At 38.6% G+C, this 27,574-nt stretch overlaps 1 protein-coding gene across 4 annotated transcripts; it reads right to left on the bottom strand.

Annotated features, from left to right (window-relative positions):
- Nucleotides 1-2,453: 2,453 nt before the first annotated feature.
- Nucleotides 2,454-27,574, bottom strand: SPPL2A (signal peptide peptidase like 2A). Of its 4 annotated transcripts, XM_083870955.1 has the most exons (17): nucleotides 27,450-27,574; nucleotides 23,778-23,897; nucleotides 22,403-22,585; nucleotides 21,530-21,619; nucleotides 17,976-18,109; nucleotides 15,751-15,902; nucleotides 14,909-15,005; nucleotides 13,484-13,585; nucleotides 12,787-12,868; nucleotides 12,452-12,526; nucleotides 11,762-11,818; nucleotides 11,551-11,604; nucleotides 11,013-11,112; nucleotides 10,122-10,199; nucleotides 9,646-9,806; nucleotides 7,480-7,513; nucleotides 2,454-2,968 (listed from the first exon to the last, which is right to left on the bottom strand). In XM_083870955.1, exons 1-17 carry the CDS (start codon nucleotides 27,510-27,512, stop codon nucleotides 2,937-2,939), a joined length of 1,614 nt encoding a protein of 537 aa, XP_083727081.1. In that variant the 5' UTR covers nucleotides 27,513-27,574; the 3' UTR covers nucleotides 2,454-2,936. The 4 variants fall into 4 exon arrangements, with proteins under 4 accessions (XP_083727081.1, XP_083727080.1, XP_083727083.1 ...); XM_083870954.1 differs by lacking the exon at nucleotides 7,480-7,513; XM_083870957.1 differs by lacking the exon at nucleotides 11,551-11,604.

Below are 27,574 nucleotides of genomic sequence, written 5' to 3'. Positions count from 1 at the left end.
GGTCAATTCACTTCAGTTCCTCCTTCTTCATCCCAGAGGGGGAAAAATAGAGAGAAGCAATGTACCAAACCTGTCACACAGGTACTTACAAGCAGAATTGTAACTTTGCTACATCGAGACAAACTGCAACTACATATTCATGAGGGTGTATTATGGATTTTTAATTTACTTGGTATTATGAAGTGTTAATTGTTTTGCCATGAATGTTCACAGTAGGAAAAGGATGAGTTAGAACAAAGCAATTACTCAACTATTTTTTTCCAAGTAACATTTATTAATAACATTTTTAAGGTGATAACTTAAGAGTCATAAGAAAGGGGGCTGTTGTCAGTAAACATACAATGAAAAGGTAGTAAGATTTTTCTATTAAAGTATGACTAACAAGGCTTTTAACAGTGTTTAGCTCAACCAAATTCAATATTAAAAACATTTAAGATTGCTAGAAGTGTTGCAATCAGTTCTATTGAACTTATAAAACCTCATTTCAGTAGTCAATACTAACCTACTATTTATATAAAATTTTAAACTCCATTCATAATTTTTGTAAACAAAGTACCTAAGCATTTGAAAGAAAAAAAAAAGTTAGTTTACATCCCACTAAACGGCAGCACGTGTGTGAAACCTCAGGCATGATCAGGCATGGAGCATTATTAGGCACAGAACAAGACAGAGCTTCCACAGTCAGCTGCTGAATACACTTACGTTGCCAAAGGTCTTTTTTATTTATACTAATTCTGTTATCACTTACAGCTGAAGATTTAATAAATCCCCCATGTGGAAGATTTCAAAGAGACAAAGAAGTCATCTTACATAGGTCTGTGAAGCTTCTGAGAGCTTTCAATTGTACATGACTTTGAATGAGTTATGACTTCTTTATCTGCTTGAGGAATTTTCAGAAACCTTCAAAACCACTGAACTTTGGCAGATACTGGGCTTGTCAAAGAGCATAACACATCAGAAGACACATTTTCAGTCTGCTATTAAAACATTGAGGTATGCTGTAATTTTTCACAAAATGCCAGTTAAATAAAACAGAAGATGACCACTGTATTCTGAGGCTGTCAGTTCAAGCTCAAGTTAAGGGGAGGAACTACTAACATACAAAAACTGCTGGAATTTCTGTTTTCTTAGGGAAGCTGCAAACAAGGTGAGTTATCTTACCCGTATCAACTGGCACCACGCTCAATCTCTGTGAATGGCAACAACTGATATCCAGGCTGTCAGTTTGTCTGCTCCTGACTCTTGCAAACTAAAGTTTAAACTTGATATAAATTAGGTAAATTTGCAGTAAGCCTTTGTTAACTGCCAATACAGATTTTCAATTGTCTTAATTAACATACTTCCAAAGTAAATCTAGCTAAACTAGATTTAATCAGGCTAAATTTTCCTGAGCTGACATGCCCCAAACTGACTAGAAATGTCCAGAGGTGACCTTCAAACAAAGGAGGCACTTGCATGAGGCACTGCAGGAAAGCCTCCATTGCCAGTGCCCAGCATGTGCTTACTCAGTTGTTTTCTCCAGGGTTCTTGAACTTTTACTTGCTATAGGAATGACATTTATTTAAAGAATAGGAAAAATGTTTTAACAACTACCTGACATTAGCACTAAGTGAACTCAGTGGTCTCCCCTTGTTGCCTTCTCCAGTTTTCTTTGGTGTCAAGTGTTAGCATTACAGCTATACAGATTTTCTATGCCTAATCCCCCTCAATTTGCAGTTTCCTGAAAAAAGAACAGGTGTCAAACAAACTCTAACTCTTCTAAATGCAAACTAATGATTTAAACTACTTATCCTTTTTCCAAGTCTTTAAAAGCAAAAACAAATTAAGATTAAACAAGTTAAACACATGCATTTGTCTTAGCTAACACAGGTATTACAAGAACTATTCAAACCTGTTTTGTCTATCAATTGCAAAGAATTTTCAAAAATACTTTTTTTAAAAGTATGGTGCAGATGCAAAAGGTAAAAAAAAATAAATCTGTCCTGTCTTTCCCTATCCCTCTGAACTGATCCATAGCCAAATGAAAACCACAAATACACACCTACTCTCAAGAGGTGAGAGAACCAGGCCGGTGTCAACATTTTATCCCATCCCTTAAAATGGCACTTACTGAGCAAAAAACCTCTTGCCTTTCACACCATCTTGTCTGTCAACTATTCCAGGAGCTGCACAGAAGTTTTTTCAGGACCATGTGTAAGTACCTCCCCTCTTTTATTATTTTTAAATGTTTGGAAATGCATATAATCCAAAGACTTGTATCAAAGCTTAACAATTCTCACAATTAAGGCATAAGCCACTGATACCATGAGGGGAATGGGAAGGAAGAGTTCACAATCCCACATTTAATTCCCCCTGTTATTTATTTTATGGCTCACAATGTACATCAACATATACACTTTTTATTGAATTACTTGTAGTAATGGAACTATAGTTACATTCTTTAGTTGCTATAGTTACATTACTATCCAACTTTGCATTCAAAATCTGGAAAGAAATTCTATGAAGGGTACTTTATTTTATTTTTTTTTTTCAAAGAAACCAGACTAATCTTAATCAAAACTTTACAAGAACATTTCACTTAAGCTGATGTGGGCAAGCAACTTTTATAAAAATATACTGTATAGAAACACAGTTGGAAAATTGCATAGAAAATATCCTTTTATTTAAATCGAAATAAGGCACGGTTTTACCAGCTATTGTTTGGCTGTAAAAATGCGACTCTATTTTGATTACTTTTACGTTATTAACAGTATTTTCCATAAAAATATAGGTGCAGGAATAAAAAAACCCTTTTACACTGAGTGGGAAACATTCTATTTTAAAATTTCACCAAATTTCACTGTAATTCATCTGTCAAAAATTCAAATGCTATTTTAAATCAGGATCACATATTTTATTGTCCTCCAGGCTGTTCAGTGGCTGTTGCTGTGCTTTCTTCATTTCCTGTGTAATCCAGGTGTTCCATCATCTAAAAAAAGGGGGAAAAAAAAAAGAAAAGAGATGGTTCTTTATAAAGAAATACTGCTTTATCCCATTGATCTAAAGTATTTGTTAGCTAAAAGAAATATAATAAAACACATGTTAAGAGTGCATTTTAGCAGCATACATTTAGGAGGTCCTCTATAGATCAGAAAAGTATTTAAGCCAAATAATCAAAACTCTATTTATTAGCTAATGCTTTCTACTACAAAACGATTCTCCAACCAAGGACTCGAGCCCTCTACAAGAAAATAAACTTGTGTGTCAAAAGTATCTCAATTATTAAATACAGAGAACAAAAAAAACAGTTGGGTTAAGCAAATTTTTCAAAGATATGGCTTGTAAAACTGTAAGTAGACTCTAGGATCTTACCTGACATTTATAGGTAGCAAGCAATAGCTTGACCAAAAAAGACTAACTTTCTCTTTTCATGGTTGTAAAGGCTACCTGTATTACAGTTAGTCAAAACTAACTGTAGTGGTCACATTTCTTTGTAAATTTTCCTTTTATTTCAGAAAGGATAAAGGAAATGGAACTGCAAAATCCTGCATCAGGAGAGAATCCAAACCAGATTATTATATAGACTGATTATACTTGGCATTGATGTCAAGATTAGATTGTCTGAATAACTCCAGACTAATCTGTAGTTGTCCTGACTAAAAAAGCAGCCTATTTCCCTATCCACTGTTGTATTGCTGGAGGCAATGAAGGCTCTGGTTTTCCCCCTGGGACAAGGCATTGAATGAATTACAGAGGTAATACACACGTTTGTTAGTGTGACAAACTGAGACCATCGGTTTGAGGGCTTCAGAACTGAGCATCATTAACAAGAGGCCAAGAACTGGACAGTTTGGGTAGCTGACAGCCAGAGACAGAAGACACAGAAATAGTACAACTAATGCTGAAAAAACAAAATGTGCCAAGGAGCTCATATGCCCAGAGTGGCAGGATTATTAGGACAAGAGATAATGTTTTAAGCATCAAAAGGTAGAAAACCTTACTTATGTTCTTCCATAGTGGGATATCCTGCCTGTCTTTCTGTGCAGCAGCTGCTCACTGTGTGGGTTCTGATCTAAGCTGGGCAGATTTCCACACAATTATTTTCTAGTCTTACTAGCACCTGCTCAGAATCCTTGCCAGGACAAAGCCAGGCTCTGAGACTGCTGTTGTTGTACACATTTCAGTGTGGTATAATTCTATGCACAGGGCAAAAAGACTTGTTCCATTAACCTTCTCTTCTTCTCTAGTTATGACCCAGCTCTTTGCCCTTTATGCCACAAGAATTGTTTAATTGGAAGTACACAAACATACCTTATCAAAATCACTTTTGCTTTAACAAGCTGTTTTTACACTCCAACCACACCAGCATGCTGTGCAGTAAACCCAGATGACAGTTCCAAAAAACAAGGTCAGTGGGATTTGGGTAAGGTTTAGGAGAGCCCAGTAGCCACAATATCAATCTGACTAAGACCAGAAAAGGTCTTTCACAACCCTCCCTTGGCATGCCAGAGTCATGACAGTAAGAACTAAGGCAGGCACCAGTCTTGCCAATAGAATTAAGGACTGAGTTAAGGCAGCAGCACACAACTCAGTCCAGCAGTAAATACCCAGCTCTGGTGCTAATGACAATCTTGCATTTATTTCAGTAAATCCAGAATTCTCCTCAAAAATCCACATCAAAAGTCACCGAAAGCAAAACACTCCCTACAATTACAGAACTCAAACCATCCCTTTGAATGAGGATTAAAGCATTTGTTTCCAGGATAAAACAAGAACAGCCTCCCCCCACAGTACCATATTACATGAAGTCATGCCATGTATCTTCCTTCAACCTAGGGAGGATCATCTAAGGGCTGGCATAGAGAAAGTAATTTTGCTAAGCATTTTTGAACAGTCTTTTCCTATTAAATTGACAAGATGCTTCTAGAAATAAGAGTTAAAGTATTTGCAGTAATTCAGTGTTTTCTAAAGTCAAAGATTCTTCTGGTAATCCTACAACACTAAGCAGCAAAAAAAATGGTACTTTTTTTGTACAAATGCTGGAGATAGCACCTATATTTAAATTTTAAAGTCTTCACTTAATAATCAGATTTTGAAGTTTAAAACTAAATGCCTTGTAAAATTCTAAGGGTGTTGGGGGGATGGGGGGGGTATTTATATAAATGTTTCAAGGCTAAAAAAGCTACACCAGCCCATTTTTAATCTTTCCTCCACACAGAAGGACATCCCACAACTTAAAGCTGGGGACAACAGGTGCCTCTCTAAAAGCATGAGATGGCATTTAAGCACCTGTGTCCACACACATAACTCCCTCCACTGTGGATTATCTCAGGACAACCCCTTCCTCAAAGCCTCAGCAGAAGCTGCAGGAATCTTTATGATAACCAGCTGCAAGATGAAGGCACCTTGCTACAATCCTGGACAAAGCTGCTGTTTTAAGCTAAGAACAAGGCAAAACAATCTGACTGTACATTGTGGAGAACTCACGAACATTTCTGAAGTGGAAGAGGCTGACAAGCTTTGCTCTCACATCTGAATTTCTGACAGTTTTTAAGGGGGAGGTGTTAAGACAGCTTTGTAACAAACATTTCTGTTTAACCTATCTACTAACATGGTGAACTATTAAAAACTAAAACCAGCAACCTCACCCCCCAAAAACACATTTCCACAGAGCCAAACCAGAAATGGCAGTACAAATCTCTCCCTGTAAGAGCACACAATACCTATGCACAAAGTTGCTTGCAAGACTAATGGCAATGTCGCATTCATGGAATTCTTTAGAACTCCCAGTTATGATGAATCTGCAAGCACCTAAAAACATGATTATAAAACTTACTAAATAGCAGGTGCATGCTGTGTAATGTGCCAGTGGCAAATCTGTTGATTTATTGCTTAAAAGAGAGATAAGAAGTGCTAAACACTTCAAACTGACAAACTCCAAGTTGCATCTTCTACTCCATGTAGAAGATTTCAAAGTTGCATTAGGGCACTAGATTTTCCATGATTTTGTTAATATTATTTCATAGGTTGCACTAATACAAAAAACAGTATTCTAAAATTAAATCAGTAACTGGAAAATAGATATGAAATCAGTTTATCATGAAGGCATCCCTGAAGAGTATAAGCAATCCAGAACCTTTATTTTACACTTCACAGCAGCAATACTGCCAGTTAGGTGGTAGGAAAGTAAGGACATTACTCTTCCAAGAAATCTCTGCACTTCAGTGAATAGTTAAAATGTTTTCTGTGCAGCAACTTATTACAGCTCAAGACTACACCATAAAAATAGCCACACGGAGCATAACTAGAATTTAAGACTGCATCATTATGCAGAAACAGAAATTACCTCAGCTATGAATTATGGGACCTCAGAGCTATCTTGGGGAGTCAAGTATTTGTCATACCTATAAAGCAGCAACTAAAAAAAGTGATTCTAACAAACCTATCCAAGAATTCAAGTATGCACAGCAGGACAGAAGAACTCTAAGTTATAAAAATAGTCTGGCCATCTGCTTTCAATTTGCACTCAACCCCTCCCACTTTCTAATATCATCTTTGGTTTATATCTAATTTCTTTATTATTAAGGCTTTTTAATGAGACTTAAACTGTTAAAGTACTTTCTTAGACGCAAGGAACTAATGAGAAAAGTACTTTTCATCTGAGAATTTAAGACAAAGGCAGAATTCACCATCTCAAATTGTCTTCAGAACAGACACCCTATGCATTATAAATAGATGTGTAACTTCAGCAACTATAATTCAAGATTATATTTAAATGCTTGAATTCCACGAGAAGCTGAAATTTGAAAGCTTGCATTGCTCCCTGCAAGCTGTGTGGACAGCAAAAATAAATGCCATCAGTGTTAACAGTCATGAGCTGCTGCCAAGAAAGGTCAAACCTCGCTGCAGCCCAGACGTGGAGCGGCAGTGAGGCCACAAGGGCCGGTCCCTGCTCCCCAGCCCAGTGCAAGCAGGGCAGACAGGGCAGCATGAAGGACAAAAGGGCTGCAGACATGATTAACTAAAGGCAAATTTATAATGCTCAGCATTGTAACAGAAAACAACAAAATTACTGTTGTTTAGCACTAAGCAGGTTTTCACATCTCTGTAGTGACACAGGAAAATCAGGTGAAGGACTGCAGTATCAGTAACAGAAGAGGAATTAACACCAACTGCAAATATTTGAAGACAGTCGTAGGGTTTGGGAAGTTAGAGAGTAAAGAAGCATACAAAGCCTGCCTTCAGGAATCACAGCTTCATTGCTACTTAATGTTATGTTTTCCTGCACTCCTTTAAAAAAGTGAAAAACCCAAAAGACCTAAGTGTGAATACAGATTTGGATCTTGTTTTCAGTTCTACCCTCTTCTATTGAGTAATTCATACAAAATTAAGAAATAGACACAAAAAAGACTGAAAAGAGGAAGCAGAAGGGGAAAAAGAAGGAAAAAGAAACTGTAAGATGATTAATAAAGTTGCATTAAAAGAAGGCCATAATCACACCTTGCAGCAAAGGCGTCCTGGAGGAGTCCGACACCTAAATAAAATTCATTCCATTATTAAAATCATATAAAACAAAACCAACAGAAAAATCAGAAAATTCCAAGAAGGCAACTAATGGACTATCATTATGAAGTTTAGTCACCTGATGCACTGTACATGCTCTTCCACCCCTATTAGGACACTTCACTCTAACAACTCTGCAAGGTTTTTCTGTTTCCATGAGGGCAAAGCAAACCTCTACCCAAGTCTGGCCACCCTTGTCAGTGGAGCAGCTCTGCTCCAGCCTCAATCATAGAGCAAAAAATTTTTTGCTCACTCATAGAGCAAAAAATTGTCTTCTGACACCTTTCAGTATCTTTCCTCCTCAGAGTGAGCAATGAAAGCTGCCCACAACCCTGGAGCTGTGTGGGTTGGAGCTCTTAAGGGTTTTGTTTGTTTGCTTGGATTTTTTGCATGTTTGTAAGTTCAGTAAGGACAGTTCAAATACAGTTTTAGATAAGAAGGACAACATATGAGAAAGATCAACCCTGCAGCATTTCAGGAGTGTGACTTGAGTAAACACTCTCTGGGAACAAAAATTAGTATCAAAATATTCTTCAGAAAGTTACAGAAAAATGGAAGTTGGTAAAGTTACACAGAGCTCAATTGCAGGCTCAGTTACAAAGTCTAACTTAGGGATGGTGGAGTGGGGGCTGAAATCAACATTTTAAATTATGCTAGAAATGAAGTCATCTGACTCAAAACAAGCTGAAGTTCAGAGTAGTTTTAATCCTTCAAGAAACCAGTTGAAAGGACATGAAATAACTACTATGGCAACATAATTCTTTCAAGTATGAGTTTTGCTACAAGAAGGGCAAGAAATTTCTTGTCACTAAGGAGACCTGCCAAATTTACTTAGGCCAATCTTACTCAGAACTCAACTGAGGAAAATAAATTGCAAAGTGTTTTCCCCACAACAAACCTGGAGTTACTGGGCTTCACAAATGCAACCTTGTTTATTTTAGAAGAGCAAACAGTCACCAATTTATATATAAATGTACAGTAAACCAAATTCATTCTGACCTACAGAGGAACATTTCTATTCACTGGACCTATGAAAGGAGGAGTTGATTTTGTAAACAAAAAAGGGCATTGAGTTAAAGCTGAAAATCTCCCGAGTAATTTCACACCTAAGCCAACCCCCAGCTGAAGCAGGTGTAGTGTATTAGATCAACAAAAGGTACCATTTTGCTGGTGATACTACAGGAGTGGTGCCTGTGGTTTTACCTTTACAAGAATTACTCTTGACTTCCACTGACCCACTTAAACTTTCCAATCCAGAAGCTCAAAAAGTGGGAGCTGCTTCTATCCACCATGAACTTGACACCCACATTCCCCCAGAACAGACTATCCAAGCTCCCAGTGCAACATGCCCTAGGATATATAGGTGATGGTGCCTCAATTTAAACAATACTGAACTTAGGTCTCAAGCAAAACGCAGAGTAATCCTGAAACTACTCTGTCTTAGGATAAATGCCAGCTCAAGGGCAACAGGCACACCCAGTAACTGCAGCAAGTCCCATCAGGGAAAATGTGCACATGTCAACAGGTGGGATTTTAAGAACTGCAATTCCTGGGTAGCGTTAGACATAACCAAGAGGAACATACAGAATATCCAAGGCAGTGTGCCCACAGTGTGTGCTGTGGTAGGAAACAGTTATACAACCCAGCTATTTTGTTCCTGAATGCTCCACACAATCCTGATGATGTAGGACATCAGTGGTGCATGGAAAGTTTCTGAAGTTCTAGTTGATCCCCAAATTTTGAAACTGCCTCTAATACAGAACTAGTGCAGTTTGGGGTCTGCATGCTTAGTTCAGTGACTCATGTTATACTACATCAAGATGATAGATGAGGAATGTTAAAATACAAGAAAAGATTTCAAAGTAGATAGAACAAATTACTTTTCCTCCCTGAGTACTGAACCAGGTATTTCATCTGCCTTGAGCTTTGTTCTGCCATGTCAACTACTAGACTAAGATTTTCTAAGACTACTTTTCCTTATTAGTTCCAGAATATCACAGGAAAACTTGCAAGAACTGGATTGCAGATGACCTATCACCAAGTTCTCAGAGAAACATATACTCAAAGGAATTAACAACAGAATACTCTAGGCCTCCAGCCTACCTGGTAACTGCTTCCTTTCCAAAACTTCTTCATCTCTTTGCGCCTCCAGGCAATGAGGGAGCTTGTGATGAGTGTACATGGTACAAGGTAGAGAAGGGCAGGCTGCCCCATCTTCATCAAAGCCAAAACAATGAAAGTCAGCACCATGCCGACGGCATAAGCTGTAAAAAGACATTCACACACACAATCAACAATTTTCAGAATTTTTCAATTAGGTAAATAATTTAGTAAGACCGAATTTCTTTTTAAGCAATATTTTCCTTGTTAATATAACTGAAATAGAGACACAATAGGCTGCTCTGTATTTGCAAGATTTCTCAAAGCAACTCACTACCATAAAGAATAGTCACCTTAAGTACAAGTAGGCACACTAAAAAGATTTTCTCAAGAGATTCTTGACAACATGGAACCTTAGCTGAAGAAAACCATCTAGATCTGCCATTTTAAAAAAGCTACCATGAAATATCACAATTTACCTATTGTGCAGGAAATGTAGTATACAGAAGATGATCTTGTTTGAACATCAAATCTTCGACAATAGGCAACCAGAAGCCCTTGAAAGGAAAAAAAATTAAAAAGGATTAATGAAAATGTTTAGTCATGATTTTTTTTCTCCCCAGTTTTCCAAATGAAAGCAGCATAGAAGAATTTATAGTAAGACTTCCCATTGTGGTATTTTATCTTCTTCCAATATTTTTTCTGTAAAGGCAAGACCCAGTCAAAGAAATCCTACAGTAAGTCTAGAAAATCAAAACCATAATGGAAACATGAGCCAAGCAAGCATGGAATTAGAAGTTTGGGGTTTTCAAGCAACCTAATTACATTGTGCTATTTTCAGCTAATACAGAAGTGTAACAAACTATTTTTAATACTTTTCTTCAATAGGATTCTAATGCTAACTCGTAACATTCAGCAATTTTGCCTGCACCTGCTTGATTAAAGTAATTTGCTCAAAACTCCAATTATGGCTAAATTCAGCACTTCTGAAAAAGGTGGAAAACCATTTTACATTACCTCACCTCTAATTACATAGTCTAGGATATGAAAATCCTAAGAAGTCACAGAATATTTATTTTCTGTGAGATTTTAATGAAATTTAGTTAATACTGACAACTTGATTTACGTATTGGACTTGCATTCACTCAATCCAGTACAACAGAAAATAAACTTTTCACTATATAAATATTCTATAACATACTGAGCTTTCTTCTTCTGCTCTGGCTTTTGTTGTATTCTGCACTGATTGATCACAACAAACTGCTGCATTTGATTTAGTAATTACTCTGTGAGTAAACTCTGCAAGTAAACTGAGAATAAAAACCAAAATATTTACTCATAAGTTACAGTTACCAAAAACATTTGCTCACCTGGGACAATAATGTCTCCAAAACCCAACAATGAAAAGGGCAAGTCACAGAGTGTTGATGCAGAGTATTCAAGTCTAGGCACTCTAATAACCACGGGTAACTGGAAAACATTATTTCAGAAGCCACATAAATCTCATCTAAAGCATTTTGGTGTTCTGGATTTTTTTTTTTTTTTTTGGTTGCTTGAATTAATAATCAGTTTAAATATAATTAATTTATCATTAATGCAGACTTCAAAATAGGTAGAACCTAAAGTAAAAACCAGAAACCAAAACAGAAAGTAGATAAAGCTTAAGGCAACTGGTAAGCTGGAATTTGAGATTTACAAATAATATGCACACACACACAAAAAAAAAGTTAAAACAATATTTAACCACATAATGGGAGTAACAAATCTGGATTATTAACCTAACTATAGAATACTGATCAATGATATCCAGGCCCTAAAGAGAAATTTGGACAGTAAGGCTTTCCCCAAAAGAACAGTCTTTTTAGAGGAAATAAGTTAAAAATCCAGTATCTGAAATACAATCCTTACTTTCTCATGGGGAGCTGAGCGTTCAGTAGGGACTTCCACCAAGTTTCCATCACTCTAGGATCAAACCCAAGTCAACAGGCATTTAATACTTATAAGAAAATAGCAGAAGCTGGCTATATTTTGTGAGAAAGTTATGCTGAAAAGCACACTATGAATTAGCTACACAGAGTCAGTACTTTAATGCTGCACACATTACAATGACTGTTCATACCTTTTCACTGTTTCCAAAGGGACCAGCTGCAACTTCAACCATTATACTTGCCCCATTCTGAAATTAAAGTTATTTTCCAAAAGTTAGTGGTTTAATGAACCAAAACTTTCATACCGTGTTTAAAAAAAGCTGCTTGTACTTCCACTTGCAATTCAGGATTGGAAAAATCCTGAATATCAATGGGAATGCACCGGTATGTACAGCATTATACTGCATTGTGTGGCAATAAAAACATGTAATCCAGCCTAAAATAATGTTTAAAAACCCCCAAACAACAAGTCCACTAGATGTAGCTGGAATTTTAGATAAAAACATGTCAGCTTTTTCTGCCATGAGCTCTCTGCTTCAAAATAAAAGCAAGTTAACACTTGCACACAGTTCATACCACACTGCAAGTGATCACTGCAGAAAGTACAAGAGCATATTCCAATAAATGGGTGTTTAAAGCAAAAGAAGAAAAAAAAACCTGGAGGGCAGTAATTTCTCATGATCACACTATCCCTCACACTAACTGGGGATGGTTTACTTTTGACCATGTGATTGCCATAAAAATTTAGGACACTGTTTTCTTACATGGGGAAAAATGGAAATCAGCTTTTCCACCTTGTGAACACTGCACTGATCTGTTAAACAAAAATACTCTCCCAATGACTAGACATTTCTCTTTTTACAATAAATTCACAGACATACCTTTGTGATAAATGGTGTTATGAAGACAAAAAACACATCATACAGAAGGAGGAGGCCAAGAAGTATTACACAGGACTGGCAAAAAAAAGGAGAAGGAAAGATTACTGTGGGTTTTCAAGTATCACACAGCTAGATTCTGGTACCATTACTGCACCGTGTGTTTTAATCTGCTATAACATTTGGAACAGGATTAGTTTCTTTTAATAATTACTGAAAATGGTAAAGATTATGTTTTTTAATATATATTTCTTGTGTATTGAAAACCTACTTCCTGACAGTAAACTTGCAGATTCATGGCAGTAGAATATTATCTTACGGTAAGCAACTTACAGTACCTTGAAGTTGGGCATTTTCAGTGTTTTAATGAAGTTTAGGCAGAAAGCAACTCCCAAAATATCTTGCAAAATCCAAGCCCACCTAAAAAAAAAAAAAAAAAAAAAAAAACAAAATGAAAGACATCTTTACAGGTTGTTCAAACTGCTGCTGGAATCTAGATTTTTCTGGAAATAGCAAGGAAAATTTCTCAGAAAGCAAGAAATTATTTTTTCAGAATTACTGCTACCAAAACCACAAAAGTTCTAGGTCAATTTATCCAAGCCTCTGATCACATATAGATAACTGTTTGTACTGCTAATGGCTGGGATAGAGTTAATTTTCTTTACAATAGCTGGTAAGTGCTTTGTTTTGGATTTGTGCTGGAAACAGTGTTGATAACACAAGGATGTTGTAGTTACTGCCGAGCAGAGCTATTCCCTATGCTATTCTGCACCTCTTCTGTGGCAATCCTTAGCAATCAAGCTAGTTCTTCCTCATCTTCATAGTTTTTTATAACTTCAAATTACCACACAGCTCATTTACATTGCTTTGTTCTCTATTACTCCCATGCTTGTTGAGCTTCAAAATACTTTCATGACTTTTTTGAAACTGGCATTGGAGTTTAGAAGGATGCTGTGCTCCAGGATTAGCTGTATGCTGGGAAGTTCATTAACATCAATTATTCACCTTACTCTTAAGTCAGAATGTACCACTTACCTATCTTCATTTCGAAATACTGCCCAGACAACAGCTGCTGCTATGCAGAATATAGCAAGAAAAATAAGCCTCACTTCAATGGTTTTGTTGGAACATGTAATCCTGAAAGAAAATAATTAAATTAAAAGAGAAAGCCTGCAAGATCCAAGACCCACGCCTGTGCTATCACACATCCTTGAGCTGACAAGGTGTTCTCAACCCAAGAGTTTCTCTTCTGCCCATCTGTTCTGTACAGATTCAGGTGGCATTGTTCTTAAAACTGCAGCACCAATCCTTTTCTGGGCTGTACTAAAAACACACCAAGAGGGGCTTGGCTGACTTGTCCTCATTCTAGCAAACACATCTAGGGAAGGCAGCAAGCAGATGAGTTTGTTTAATCCATTTCTGCCATGTAACAATTACACCACCTGATCTATGTCAGTGAGGGACAGTAGTGTTGTAATTGCACAAAATGGCAGTGGTGAGAAAAACTGATTTTAGGAAACATAATACAAGATTAAAAATGAAGTAACTACATATTGCAAAGTTGTAAGCCAATATCCATTTCTACCACATATTCAATTTTCTGTGACAGGTTTTGAACTAATAACTGACAGAAGAAATGCCTCTCCTGCAGCTGACACAAAACCTGCTCTTTTATACTTGATTACTACCTTTGATGGGCTACTGGATTACCTGACATGAATATCCTACACTAAGTAACTTGCAAACCACACGATTCATGTGGTTCCAAGTTCATAAGCATTGTTCTTTTTGGGAAAAAGAACCATTTGTTGCATTGAACATTCAGTGGAAAAGTGAAAATGCAGGGAAGGAAAACAGGGACACTCCCATACATCCTTATATGTGCAGGATATTTAATTCAGAATGGTAAGAAGCACCTGTGTGTGCACTGGTAACAAATCACCCAAGTGAGGACTGGAACCACGACCTTCTAACATGGGTGACATGAGCAATGTGCTGTCTATGCTGAAAGTTAAAAATTGGCAGGTACAGTACAGGTTAAGAAGGGGGAAAAACTCCTCTGCTGCCTACAGCACAGTACTTGCTCCTAACAGGATCAAATGGGCAAGATCCTCCCCTTACAAAGTTCCTTGATGAACAAAATAAGCACATATGACAGATAACCAGAATTTTGTAAAACCAAGCTCAGACAGCTAAGCAGAGCCTTTTGAATTTTATTACAGAATGCTTTCAAATAAACTTAATGCAGCAAATCTACAACTATTTTAATTGTTGAGTATGCTACAGATACCTTTAATATTTATTAAAGCAGCTTGTAATTTTCTTTTATAACTATCCCACATACTAAAACCATACAGGAAACAATTTGTCAAACTATTCTCATGCTGCCTTGAGTAGCAACCAGAAAATACCCAGAGGAAGGAAACCTGTCATTTTTAATAAGTGAAAAGTGCACAATACCTGCACTGCCCAAATGGGATTTCTCCTATTAATGCTGCAAGACAGTTGTACAGACTCATTGCAGATGCCAGGCAGAAGACTGATATTATAACATAAACTAAATAAAAAACAATGAAGACAGGAATCAGCGACAAAAAAAAATAGAAAACAACAAATAAACACAATAACATACATTTGATATTTTGTGTTCAAGAGGTGTCTGGACTAGCACTGGGTGATGTGGTTTAAGGGTTACAGTGACAGTACTGAGCAGACAGCTGGACTGGATGATCTTGAATGTCTCTTTTAACCTTGAGGATTCTATGACTCCATGATATAAACTGTTAAGTTATAGCAGTGCTCAACCAGAGTCAGCTGAGTCTAGAAAATGCTGAATTCTGAGTGTCTCTGCCATGACAAAGTTCTCATCAAACAAAAACCTGACTCAGAGATATCAGAATTACTTTCTAGCCAGATCCTCGCCAAAAAACTAAAACCAAACATCAAACTCCAACTAGCAAAAAATATTCTCATCAAGCAAACTCTAAACACTACTAGGTTGTCATTACCATCCTCCCAAGAACATTGACATAAATCATATCATTTTTTTGCTCATCATTAGTCACTTCTCTTCCACATGACTTCATTCAGAACAAGCATTGTCAAGGCAGTCTTTGTAAGACAACTGAAGAAACCTCTCCTTTAAGTAGCAACTGCATCCTTTCAACCCTCAACTCACGCATGGAGAGAATAATTTAAAAAGTTACATTCATTTTAGTTTAAAAATCTAGCTTTTTGGACTTAATCACTTTGTAAGATCACGAAGAAAAATAAGTCAAATGAGATTATTCATTGTTTCTTACCTAACCATTTGTAGAAGAAATAAAGTAAGACCAGCATGACACAACAGATGACAACAAACAAGATAACTGTTACAGGAGTTAAAGTAACATTTTCTTCCTTCTTCCACCGGGTTTCTCTCTCCCCAGGACTTGCTACTGCTTTCAGATTCTCACTGTTACAAGAAAATAACAAACACATTTACCTCAGATGACAGATTATGAAAATGTTTTAATATGACCAGAATTGATGGTGATAGAACATTTAGACTGACAAGGTTTTTGTTTAGTCCTTCATACTATTAGACTTAAACCCATAGAAAATGGTATGGTTGTTGTTTGAATTTCTCTCCATTTGTTAATGAAGATATGTACTTTCAACCTAGCACAGATTCCAAGGAAAAGATTCTTAACTGTGCTTCTTTCCAGTGGTGTGGTAATTGCCAACTTTAATGGAACACCCCCAAACAATACCCCGATCTATGTGAAGAAAATTAGTACTACACTCAAACTGCTTTTCAGGATGCACACACTGAGCTCTATTAGTGCATCACCTCTGAATACAAAAGTTATTGGGCTAAATGTAGACAATCCGATAAATATGTCTACAGTAAATCAAAATCATAGGTATTGCACACTCCTTAAAACCTCAGCTAGACATTAAGTGTCTGCAAAACCCATTCATGTCAGCAGAATGAAACTAGCTAAAGACTAGTTCTTTTACTCTTGCACCTCATAATTACAGAGTAGGTGAAAGAGAGGTGGTATAATCTGGGATTTTCGCTGGGAATAAGATTTCTGTGCATACATACTCCATATTTATACCTCACCATGCAAAATAAGGAGACTTAAATTGCTGTGTTTGTTCTTTGAGCAGAGAGCCCTTCTGCTCTTTAGTACAGACCTAGTGCAAATTGCCCATCAGATAGCGTGTTCCTGAGGAATCCCAGGACCTACCTACCCAATGCTGAATTCAGCACTGAAACAGCTACCTTCAAAAGAGAATAACCCACAGGAGCAAGGGTTAGATGAATCACCTTCTCAGAAGACGTGCTTTGAATAAGCAGCTTTTTTAAAAAAATAAGCTCGCCCTAGATTTATGAAAGAGCACTTTAACTAGTTTAATAAATTACATCTAGGTATTTTTAATATGGGAGACAGCACCACATTTTGTTATTTTAGCATTCAGTGCAGCCACACCCTGCAGCACTGCAGGGTGAAAAAGAAGCATAATCAGATCCAACCTTTAAAAAAAGTAACACACACACCTCCCCTCCTTCTACTTCTTTAATCTCTTTAAAATAGCTAATTTGCATAACTGTGGGAAAAAGGAAGCTGTTGTTATCACATACAATCCTCTCCTTGTTCTGGGGAGCAAAGCAGCAGAACACCACTGAGACCCTAAAGGTAGCAACACACACTGGCCCATTTAGCATACACAGCCACCCAAGAAACACCCAGAATGATGCCAGGCTCTCGAAGGCCAGCTACAGCCAGTTTAACCCCAGATTAATAACAATTCTGTGCATCACTTAAAGCTGCACACCTCTCAAGGACAATGCAGAAACCCCCACCACCCCTTGTTTCCCCTGCCTTTGCCACATTCTGCACAGCCACTCCTCTTCCCTCCACAGGGACTGCTGCTGCCTCCTCGTCCTTGCCCAGTCCTGGAGCTGCTGCTGCCACAGCTCTGTTGCTCCACCAGAGAAAACACAAAGCTGAAGCAGATAAGCCAGGCTGGACTTTATCTGGAGCCAGGCAGACAACCAAACTGTGCTTCCCACAGCTCCTAGTGACTGGAGTGCTCACAGCCAGTTGGGATGGAGCAGCTGTGCAGATCCTGCCAATGCAGACACTACCATATAATACGTGTTTACCTCCTGAATCACTGCTCTTGAAAGGTGTAACTAAAATACCTAATTTCTATTGTGGATATTGGAGAATGATGATGCTAGTTACAGAGTGTTTGGTAATTTGTCAAAATGTTAACTCATGCCTCCTCCCAAGAGCTGCATTATCCCTCAGGGACTTTTACAATCAATGCTTGAAGTTCCTCAAAGACATCTGGTGATTTTTCAGAGGTTACTCAGAGTGCTCAAACATTTCATGACAAAGCAGCTAATTGCATTTAGATCTTCTAATTTTTTAACTACCAACCTGAAAGAAAATAATTTCTCACTGATCACAGTGACAGTTTTCACAAGCTTTGCAGTCCATTTAATTTAAGCAGCTCCATTTAACAAACTTACAGTTCTGCTACTCCACTCCAGTAGCCTCCCAGTGCCACTGTAAATACAGCAATTAGGAAGATGACAACCATACTGTAGTCAAATTCTGGCAAAGGTGGTGAATACAGAGTCACATTAACTTCATTTCCAAGCACCTGAAATATAACATACAAGTTGGTTCATATGGAGAACAATGAAATTATATTGCTTATTTTCCAACAAGATGTACATCATGATTTCCTACTCTTAATCTACACAATGCTGAGAGGAAGTTTTCAATTCACTGCACAAGACATGTCATATGTTTGCCAAGAAGGAATGCTTTCCATGCTACCTTTCAGGATGGTCAGGTTTGGAAACAAGACTGTTACTACTGCTGTGTAAATACAGAGATACCACAAGAGAAAATGGTTCCTCTTTGCATTCTTTCCAGAACTTTCTGAGGAGCTGTGCCTCTAGCCCAATGCCTCCCCAAAACATACCAAATGCTATCAAAGACATCTGCTCTGCAGGAAAGCACATCTAACTCAAAATCACTTTGAAATACAAGCTCACAGGTCCACTGAGGTATCAGCAGATCTACCTCTAGCTGTCAAACCCATAAAACTCAGTTCAGATATAGATATGAGGCTTCAGACAGAACACAGTGACAGCTCAAGGTAGCAGAAAGTTATTTACCAACAGCTTCACACAAACAAGATTTGAGATGGATTCAAATGAAAAGAAAGCAATTTCATGCTATTTTAAAAACTTAAGACCTAAGGAAAAAAAAAAAAAAAACCAATCAGCTGAAGTACGCAGAAGAAAATGGGAGAAAACAGTCAGTGTTACTGGTACTGAGCTGTACAAAAATCTTGACAGCAAAACCAAGATGCTTTCATTTGACTGAAAGGTGAGATTTAAAAAACAAAGAAAGGATTATAATTTGACAGGAAATGGAAAGTAGTAGGGAAGACAAGTTTGCTGTTGCAGTCAAAGTAAATCCAGACATCTAAAATAATTGTGCAGTGAGAACAGACTTCAGAGATTCAGAGAAAAACCCCAGATTTGTTTACAGTCTGCATGTGAGATAAAAGCAAGAGAGAGAAGAACGTGCCAGACAGGTTTGGCTTCTGAAAGATCAAACTGGCACTAGAAAGAATGAATGGGAAGCCCAGCAGTAGAGTGGAATACAATGGCCACATGTGAAGAAAGCTGAATCATTTCAACATCTAAATTTTCTAATTACAGATAATAACCTTTTGGCAGGCTAAATAAGTCAGAATCATTCTTTTTGCCTGAAGTTATGGAAGTTCAGAAAACAAGGAATAAAATTAAATTCTAGTGAAACGCTGCAGTTGTATGAAGTGGAACATAACATTAAAGGGAAAAATAAAAACCAAAACTTTTTCAAATTGCAGCATCCTCTAGGTATTGCAGCATCCTCTAAGACAACAACAACAAAAAATAATCCAAACAAACAACCAACCCCAAACAAACAAACCACACACACACACACAAAACCCCAAGCAAACACCACCAAGAACAAAAAAAAAAAAAAAAAAAAAAAAACAACAAAAAAACACCCACAAAAGGCCAAAAACCCGAAGAGGCTTATATATTTTTACATTTTAGTATTCAGCTCCAATATATCTCAATCCAGTTTTTCCTTTAAGTTTCATAAATCTTACAAAGTATAATTCACATTAGAATCTAGAGCAATGGTTTCCTTTTCCTCCTATCGTTCCTCTCTTCACTAAATCTTCCCAAGTCTCAACTTCCCCAGGGAGCACTAGAATGCAACAGACTGCATCAGGTAACAAATCTGCAAGAGAACTGTCCACTGACTAAAATATTTATAACACTCTCCTATTGTTATCAAGTCTCTTAACAGATCTGGCTCTAATGGTGAAGGCTAACAGAGATGATTTACTTGTCAAGTAAAAAGAATGCTTATACAAACTACCTGCCCTCAGACTGGTGCTGTGTCTCTCTTCTAAATAAAAGGAGGAAGCTGAAGCTTTAAAGAGAGTTAAACAGGAAATGCAACTGTAGTAGGAAGTGTACAATGGCTGCTGGACTCCAAGCAGTGCATATCACTCAAAATAACATATGCCAGTGACATGACAGAGGTCTTTGGCAAAAAACTAGAGCAGAACCAGCACAGATCACTTGTAGTCTAGACTGTGCTCTTCACTACTTTTATGAGGGCAGTCTCACTATACAACAAAAATTAATTCTTTGATTCAGCAGCAGTATGAAACATCACCTGGCACACCAAACTACAGCAGAGGTGCTTTGGTGAGTTACTCCAGCTGTACAGAAGTGATGCTACATCACACCACTCCAAGCATAACTGGGCAATAAAGAAATGCAGAGAAGATCCAGACCTAATTTGCCCTAGCTCCTTTATATGTTAGTAGGGCATCCTAAAATCACTCAAGCAAGCAAACAACACTTATCTAACTTGAAGAAACAAATCTGAAGACAGAGGACAACCTGAAACCAACTACAGTACTTATCAAGGCTGTGGCAGTCTGAAGACAGCACAAACCTTCAGTCATGTACTTCAGCAAGTACCAAGTACCTGTCTTTAATGACAACAGTAAACAACCAAAGTCCTACAAATCTAGGCAGTTGCAGTTTGAATACTTACCTAAGACAACCTCCCATGGCAGCTCTGAAGATTAAGAGCAGAAATGGTGAAGTGAGCTTGAAAATTCAACTCAAGAAGCTAAGACTACACAGTGTCAGCCTCTGCTATCCCCAGAAAAACATGTGCAATGCAACTCCTGCTTAGCAAAACCATTCAAAGCTAAATAAAAACCCAAAACAACAATATAATAACAGAAAAAGCCACACTGAAGAAAAGATACTGTTTTCCTTAAAACCCTGTGCAATATTTTGTTATCCTAACATTACGTGCCAAGGAAAAGAAACTCCAAATAATCCCAAAACAAACTCCCCTGCTTATAAAGTGTAGGAGATACCACAACTGCTGCTTTTTAATAACAAGAATTTGGCATCTCACCATCAACTCACCAGCAGAAACTCAAACTACACTGCCTAAGCACTCTTTAGCTGATGTTATCACACTATAGAGAGGGAGCTTATCTGGGAAAAGCAAAAAAACTCCCAGTCCTTCCTCAAGATCCAACCTGCTCAGGTGCTGCTTGCCTGAAAGCTCTGGCGCCAGTAGCCACAAGCTCAGCTGTTGTAGTTTCTGCACTAAAGGAACAGCCCTCTCAGGCTACAGCTCTTCATGTATGTCAGGCACCTGCAGCTATATCCAAGTCTACTGGAAAACAGCTTATCTTGTTCAGCAGGAAACTTCTCAGGTTCCCCATCTCCAGTTAGGTTTCTCATTAGGTTGTGTTTCCCATTCTCAGTGCTCTAATCAATCAATCATTCTCTCTTGTTCACCTGACCAGGAAGGCCAGTACTTCCACAACTAAATGTCCATCCTCTATCAGGAATGAAAGCAGTATCTAAGCACACTCAAATCAGGCTGGCATCCAGACCTGACCTGAAAAGAATCTGTTTGTTCAAATACCTAACTTTATAAAACCATAACATGCTGAAGTTCTGTTACTTACCAGCTGCATATCTACTATGTCATTGTATCTTATAAGAGCAATTGGAAGAGTCACATCTTCAAAATCAGTCTTGTTATCTGAAATACCAGACTAAAAGAGAAAGTGTAAGTGGTAAGTATGTTGAGCCTATTTACAAAGTAGGTTAGATCCCTAAAAGCAGACCAGCCTTTCAATTTCAGTGCATTTGTAGGAAGGTAAAACCAAAAAGCTCATTCATCACTCTTTGTAAAAGGGTAGTACTGATGTAAAAGGTAAGTACTGATGTACTTAAACCAGATGATACCACCAACACATCTGGATTCATAGAGCTCTTGTGCTTTTTATAGTATTACAAGGGATAATCAAAACTGGTTTTAATTTCTACACTTCTAAAACAAGATGAACTTTCTGTGATAATCACACTAATTCATAAATTGTACATAATTGTACATACGCTTTGCAGCTACAATGGAGAACAAAAAAGCAATGACAGCTCACAAGACCTTTTTTTATTTCCAGTTTTAGATTACATTTCCCTGGCTTATTTTTATCACACATGTCTGAAACAGTATCACCTACGTTTACACAGAGTTCAGACTGCACTAAAATTAGGGAATTATAAAGACAAGTATTTGCATTCAGAAATGTGTTTGAAGATACAAGGAACATTTAAAAATCCATCTCAGCTGTAGCTCCTCTGAGCTGGTGTAAGCCAGCACTGCACAGCCCCACCAGCACAGCTCTGTGGGGAGGGTTAATGACTTGTGTTGGAATCCCACACATGGTATGGGGCCTTCCTCTGCTTTTGGGGCTTCTCTCAGCTAACCCTGCACAACACTGCACAGGACCAGACAAGACACTATCTCAGTACAGAAGAAAACTGTTGTAACTCACCAGCCTAGATTTACTGGCAATCAATAGCATTTTAGCATGCAATCTTTGTGCATTTCTTGCTTTCTCCAAGAAAGTGCAGTTTCCTCTCATCACTACAACTGCTTTGTCTTGCAATGAGACAGAAGGAACTTCAGCTGAACTGCAGAGAACTGTAGAAGTCAAGTTTTCCAGAGGCGTGAAAGTCTGCAGAGAAAGAGGGAGAAAAGGAATGTGATTAGAAGTAGGAAATTTGATATTACAAACAAATTAATGCAGATGACTACATTACTATGCTCTTTAACTGGAGGTTTTCCAGGAAGAGGTGTAACAGAAAAGAATGATTAATTCAGGAATCACAGCAGCAGTTTCTGCAGCCTGAAATACTGAGAGACATTTAGAGCAGCACAGAACTGAAATAATCTGGCTATTTCTAAGTAGTTGGTATTGTAATTTAAACACAAGAAAGTGATTACACAGAAAAATCATTATTTGTAGTTCTGGGGAATCCAGTGTACATTCAGTGATATTTCCAGGCTTTAAAAGCCAAAAGAGCACTGATGGATACAACATAATCAGAGTTCCAAAGTAAAATGCTTGTTTAAAACTAGCTGTTCAGTCTAATAACTTACATCATCATCATTTCCTTATTTCAAAATTTAATATCGTATTGACAATTATCTTAAAACGACTGTCAGTTTTCTTTGTTTGGTCAAGGCATCCCAGTGGCCAAAGTGGCACAGCAAAGACATCTGGGGCAGATAAATGATTTTTACTGTGTCTTACATTGAGTCTGCAAGTGAAGAACAGAAGGGAAAGCAGAGTGCCTTGATCACTCCCAAACACAGAGTATTTCCTGTTTATAAGAACGTCTAAAGAATATTTATTTCTACCTCACACCAACACACTCAGAAAATATAGCATGATGGTACATTTCAGATGATCTCCTATTACACCACCTGTTTTCAAGACAATTAAACAGTACATCAAACTGATGAGCCAATATATATTAAAAAAAAAACTTTCAGAAGTTTATCAGTTTTTGTAAACAAATAAACAGAACTTTAACCTCAAAATATAAAACTTAGATGTAAATATAACATCCAAAGGAAAAGAAATTAACAGGATAAAATAAAAACAAACACATAAATACAAAAACTGGTTCTAAGCACAGAGAGGGTATTCCCTTTATAAACTCTAGAAGTCAACTCTTTGAAGGATAGAAATGTTCACTATATATTTTTTTTTTAGTAATTTGGGGGGAAAGGGACAACATGAACCAAAATGGCAAATATTCAATGTAGCACATATTTAACTCAAAATTCTGAAGACCAGTTATAGTTGACCCAAATTCATACTGCATTCTAGTTTTCTTAGAGTACAACTACAAGCTACTTACAGCATTGTCCAAGGTTTTTGGAAGAGATACCCAATTAGAATTGTAGATGATGCAGTAATCCTTAGTTACTGGAGGCACCCCACTTCCAGAGGCATGGAGGATCCCCTCATCAGCAGCCACCTGCAACAGAGCACAGGGCTCTGAGTTACACTGAGTTCAGAATATCAGTTATGCAAACATTCTTCTAAAAAGCTCAAGAAGAGAAAGAGCTGTTAGGAGAAAAGTTATTTACTCAAGTCGTAATTTTACATAATGACTGATTCCATGAGAGATGGGGAGCTTGAGAGGAGGTTGGAAAACTAGTAAGAACCTGGTTGCTATATAATATTGCTTATCCTCTCTGCAAATACAGTTTATTTATGACATGTACATTTCATGTCACCAAGCAGAATACCAGCAAGAAACTAATGCAAATGACTTCAGATTCTCCATCTAGTGCCTTCCAAAAAGCGTAAAATTGTACATGGAAAGCCCTTAGAACAATATGTGGAAAAGAGATGGAGTTCTAGAGTTTTCCTTCCTCACAGACTCTAGAATTTTCCCTACTAATAAAGTAGGGGATTATATGTATCATATATATATATATATATATATGATACATATGACAATTCCCAAAATATTTTTGTCAAGTAACTGTAAACACAAAGAGACCAACTAATGTACCTTAAAAAGAATCTGTGTAGTCAAGGAAATATTGGTGTTCCTTAAGATTAGAGTCCCTCACATAATATAATTCCTGTTATTTACAAATACAGCTGAATTTTAAAACTTCTGATAATGTTAGGAATGTATACTTCTCAAGCATAAATAAAGGCCAGGTATCTAAGTGGATAAATGAACAGACTAAAGATTAGATGCAGCTACAGCTATAAAGCAGTGTAAACAAACATTATTTGCATCTCAAAGAAGCGTCACTCTAACAAAACTGGAAGATGTTCAATTGTCTGTCTTGAAACTGACCTCAATAGCAAGAAGTATCATAAGAGTAAAAAAAAGAAAAATTAAAAATCCTGCTGTATATTTCAGATTTGTATTAAAAAACCACTAACATATTAAGCCAGAAGTAGGCATGGGTATGGGGGAGAAGCCCAAACAATTAGATACACAATGCTAAGCCTTAACAGTGCTAGAGAGGCATTTCTCCTCAAGCTAGAAGATCTGTATTCTGCAGCAAGGGAGAACTGGAGAGAAAATAAAAGCATGTGACGATATTGTTGCAGAGGTTTATGTCTGCCTGGTTTGAATAGCAAAAAACCTTCTTCAGAGGAATCCATTATATTGGCCCCAGCGCATGAACATCTGCTGGGAGAACTGTGTCAAAGGGCCTGAGCACATTAACTGTTTAATACAGAACAGTTCCTCAGCTGTCAGCTGAAACAAATTGTTCCATGATTTATGAGCAGCACAAAAACGATCAAGCTTTCCTCTTAAGTGCATTCACCTAGAAGTACAAACTAATGGTGAATTAAAAGCAGTAAAGACTTCCAACAGGTGCAAACCCCAGAGGTTTACATTCATTAAAAGCTCTTTCTGCTTCACCAAATAGAATAATAAGTGTTTTCTGAGTTCCAGGAAATCAAGTGTTAATACTACACAAGCATAAATCTACCTAGAAGGAGTGATTACTTGCTTATTTGATATGCATGTTTTGTTTGGCAAGCTTCCCTTTTCTGGGGATTAGGCAGGGCACACAATTCTTCCTCATGAGGTGGGCGGAGGCAGGACCTGAGCATGACGTGTAACCACACCTATTCACTGCTGACCTCCAGAGATGGCATTTACAAGTTAAAAATTAAAAGGAATGCTACATGATATGCCTCACTTGGGACACCCCCAGGGAAATCCTAATCACTTCAGTACCCTTTCACAGCAGACAAGGGCTACTGGTTTGGGTAGGTGGCCTTGCAGTCAGCTGTGCCACTGAACAAATCCTACTCTCAGTATACAGACAAAGCTAACATTTCTCACCGAACACGTTTTCAATCTTGTTACTTAGGAGCAAAACTAAGTGATCACAAAAACATCTCTTGAGAAGATTACCCTGCTCCCCTAGGCTGATTTGCTCTGGCATTCCCACATGGAGAAGAGGCATGACAGCTGTCCCTACCTAAAGGGGCATCATCATCTCCTTTCACTCCAGGTTCAGTCAATTTCCAACAGCCCCTCACAGCCAAACAAATTCCTTCCTATTTCTCACAGGTAGTTCTCTCATCATATTTCCTTCCCTTATCACCTTTACATTTTTGTTGTATAATTATTTCTCTATAATAGAGAAGAAATCTCATTCTGCCTCTTAATCCCTAATATTCCAAATATGTCCCTGTCACTGCAGGGATATAAACCTGTGCTGACTGCTGTGCTTTGGAGTGTACCAGCAACCCCATCACAGAGAATACAGGAAATCAGATGAACCAGTAGACAGAGACTAAACCGAGCCTATATTTACAACATCCATCACAATCAGTACCTAGATAAGACATACAGAACCTCAAAGGTACAGACTAGGGAGGAGGTAGTCTGTAGTGGCAAGTGACAACATAAACCCCACATAAATAATATAAAAAGGCAGGAAAAAAATAGCCACAAACAGAACAACCATCATTTTGTTGTTCTGCCAGTGGTCGTGTGACACACAGACAAATCAGCCCTTCTCCCTCTCTCCAGGCACTGTGACCCAGGAGAACAGGAGCCCGTGTCCAGTGAGCAGCAGTGATCCTTCCCCAAACTCAGTTCCCAGTGCTGTCGATGTCAAGAGACTGTTCCTGAGGCAGAATGACCTGGTGTAATGCTCAGCACTGCTACAGCTACATCTGTAGAGCAACGAGGCAGGACACAGGGCTGGGGTCTTATAACAGGGCAGAGCCCCTTCCCTTGTCAGCAGCAGCAAACCATTGGGTTAAGGAGCAAAGCCACTCTTCAGAAAACCCCAACACACCAGTGGCAGCTGCCTGGGACTCAGGAAAAGCAAAGGAGACAAGTTACTTCCCCCACAGGCATTCTCAAGGTACTGACAAACTGCACTGTGCACCTGTTGCTGAGCACATCCAGTGGTGACTTCCTACACAGGAAAGAAGTATTCTGCATCTTACCTTACCAAAACAAGATAGACTCTGTTAAAATTAACCATAAAAAATCTCAACAACAAAACAATTTTGTGGAACAGCATTTAATGCACACATGTCCTTTATACTGCCTAAGAGGGAGACGCTGCAAATACACGCCACACCGAAACCAAAACTGAAGGTGAACGAGACAAAAGTCCAGGACACAAACACACACTGGGAGCTTCCCCCTTCTCCGCGTCCAAATTTAAACACCCGGTTTACCCACGCAGGCACCCGTGATATTTGTTATCTCGGCTCCCAAGGCGTGCCCGGAGCCGGCCCGGCCTGAGCCCCCCGAGCCCGCTGTGGGAACCGAGAGGCCTCGGCCCAGGCGGGCCCGGGAGGCCCGAACCCCCCGGCCCCGCTCAGCCCAGCCCAGCCCAGCCCGGGGCGTTCGGAGCCAGGGGAGCCCGGCCCGGCCCGGCCGGGGACACGGGAACTGCGCGGGGCCTGCCCGCGGCCGGCAGCTCCCGGGAACGTGTCCGGGGCACGGGGCGGGCAGGGGGAGCCCCTCGGCCGGCAGCGAGGAGAGGCCACAGCAGCGCCCCCCGGCAGGCCCGGCCCTTACCAGCGGGAGCAGCGGGAGCAGCAGGGCCCACAGCGCGGCCCGCAGCGGCCCGGCCGCCTCCATCGTCCTCCGCCGGCTGCTGGGGAGGGGCCTCCCTGGGCTCGGGCGCCGCACGCCCCCGCCGA

Source organism: Zosterops lateralis, assembly GCF_965231275.1.
Source record: "Zosterops lateralis genome assembly, chromosome: 13".
NCBI classification, from domain to species: domain Eukaryota; kingdom Metazoa; phylum Chordata; class Aves; order Passeriformes; family Zosteropidae; genus Zosterops; species Zosterops lateralis.
This window is presented reverse-complemented; position numbering and strand designations above follow the sequence as displayed.

Excerpts from the sequence above, each read along its gene's own strand:
- SPPL2A (XM_083870954.1), bottom strand. The coding sequence starts at position 27,512 with ATGGAGGCGGCCGGGCCGCTGCGGGCCGCGCTGTGGGCCCTGCTGCTC. Across the intron at positions 22,586-23,777 it reads CAAAAACCTTGGACAATGCT|ACTTTCACGCCTCTGGAAAA; the intron begins GTAAGTAGCTTG and ends CTTTCTCTGCAG. Across the intron at positions 9,807-10,121 it reads CTACATTTCCTGCACAATAG|CTTATGCCGTCGGCATGGTG; the intron begins GTAAATTGTGAT and ends GTCTTTTTACAG.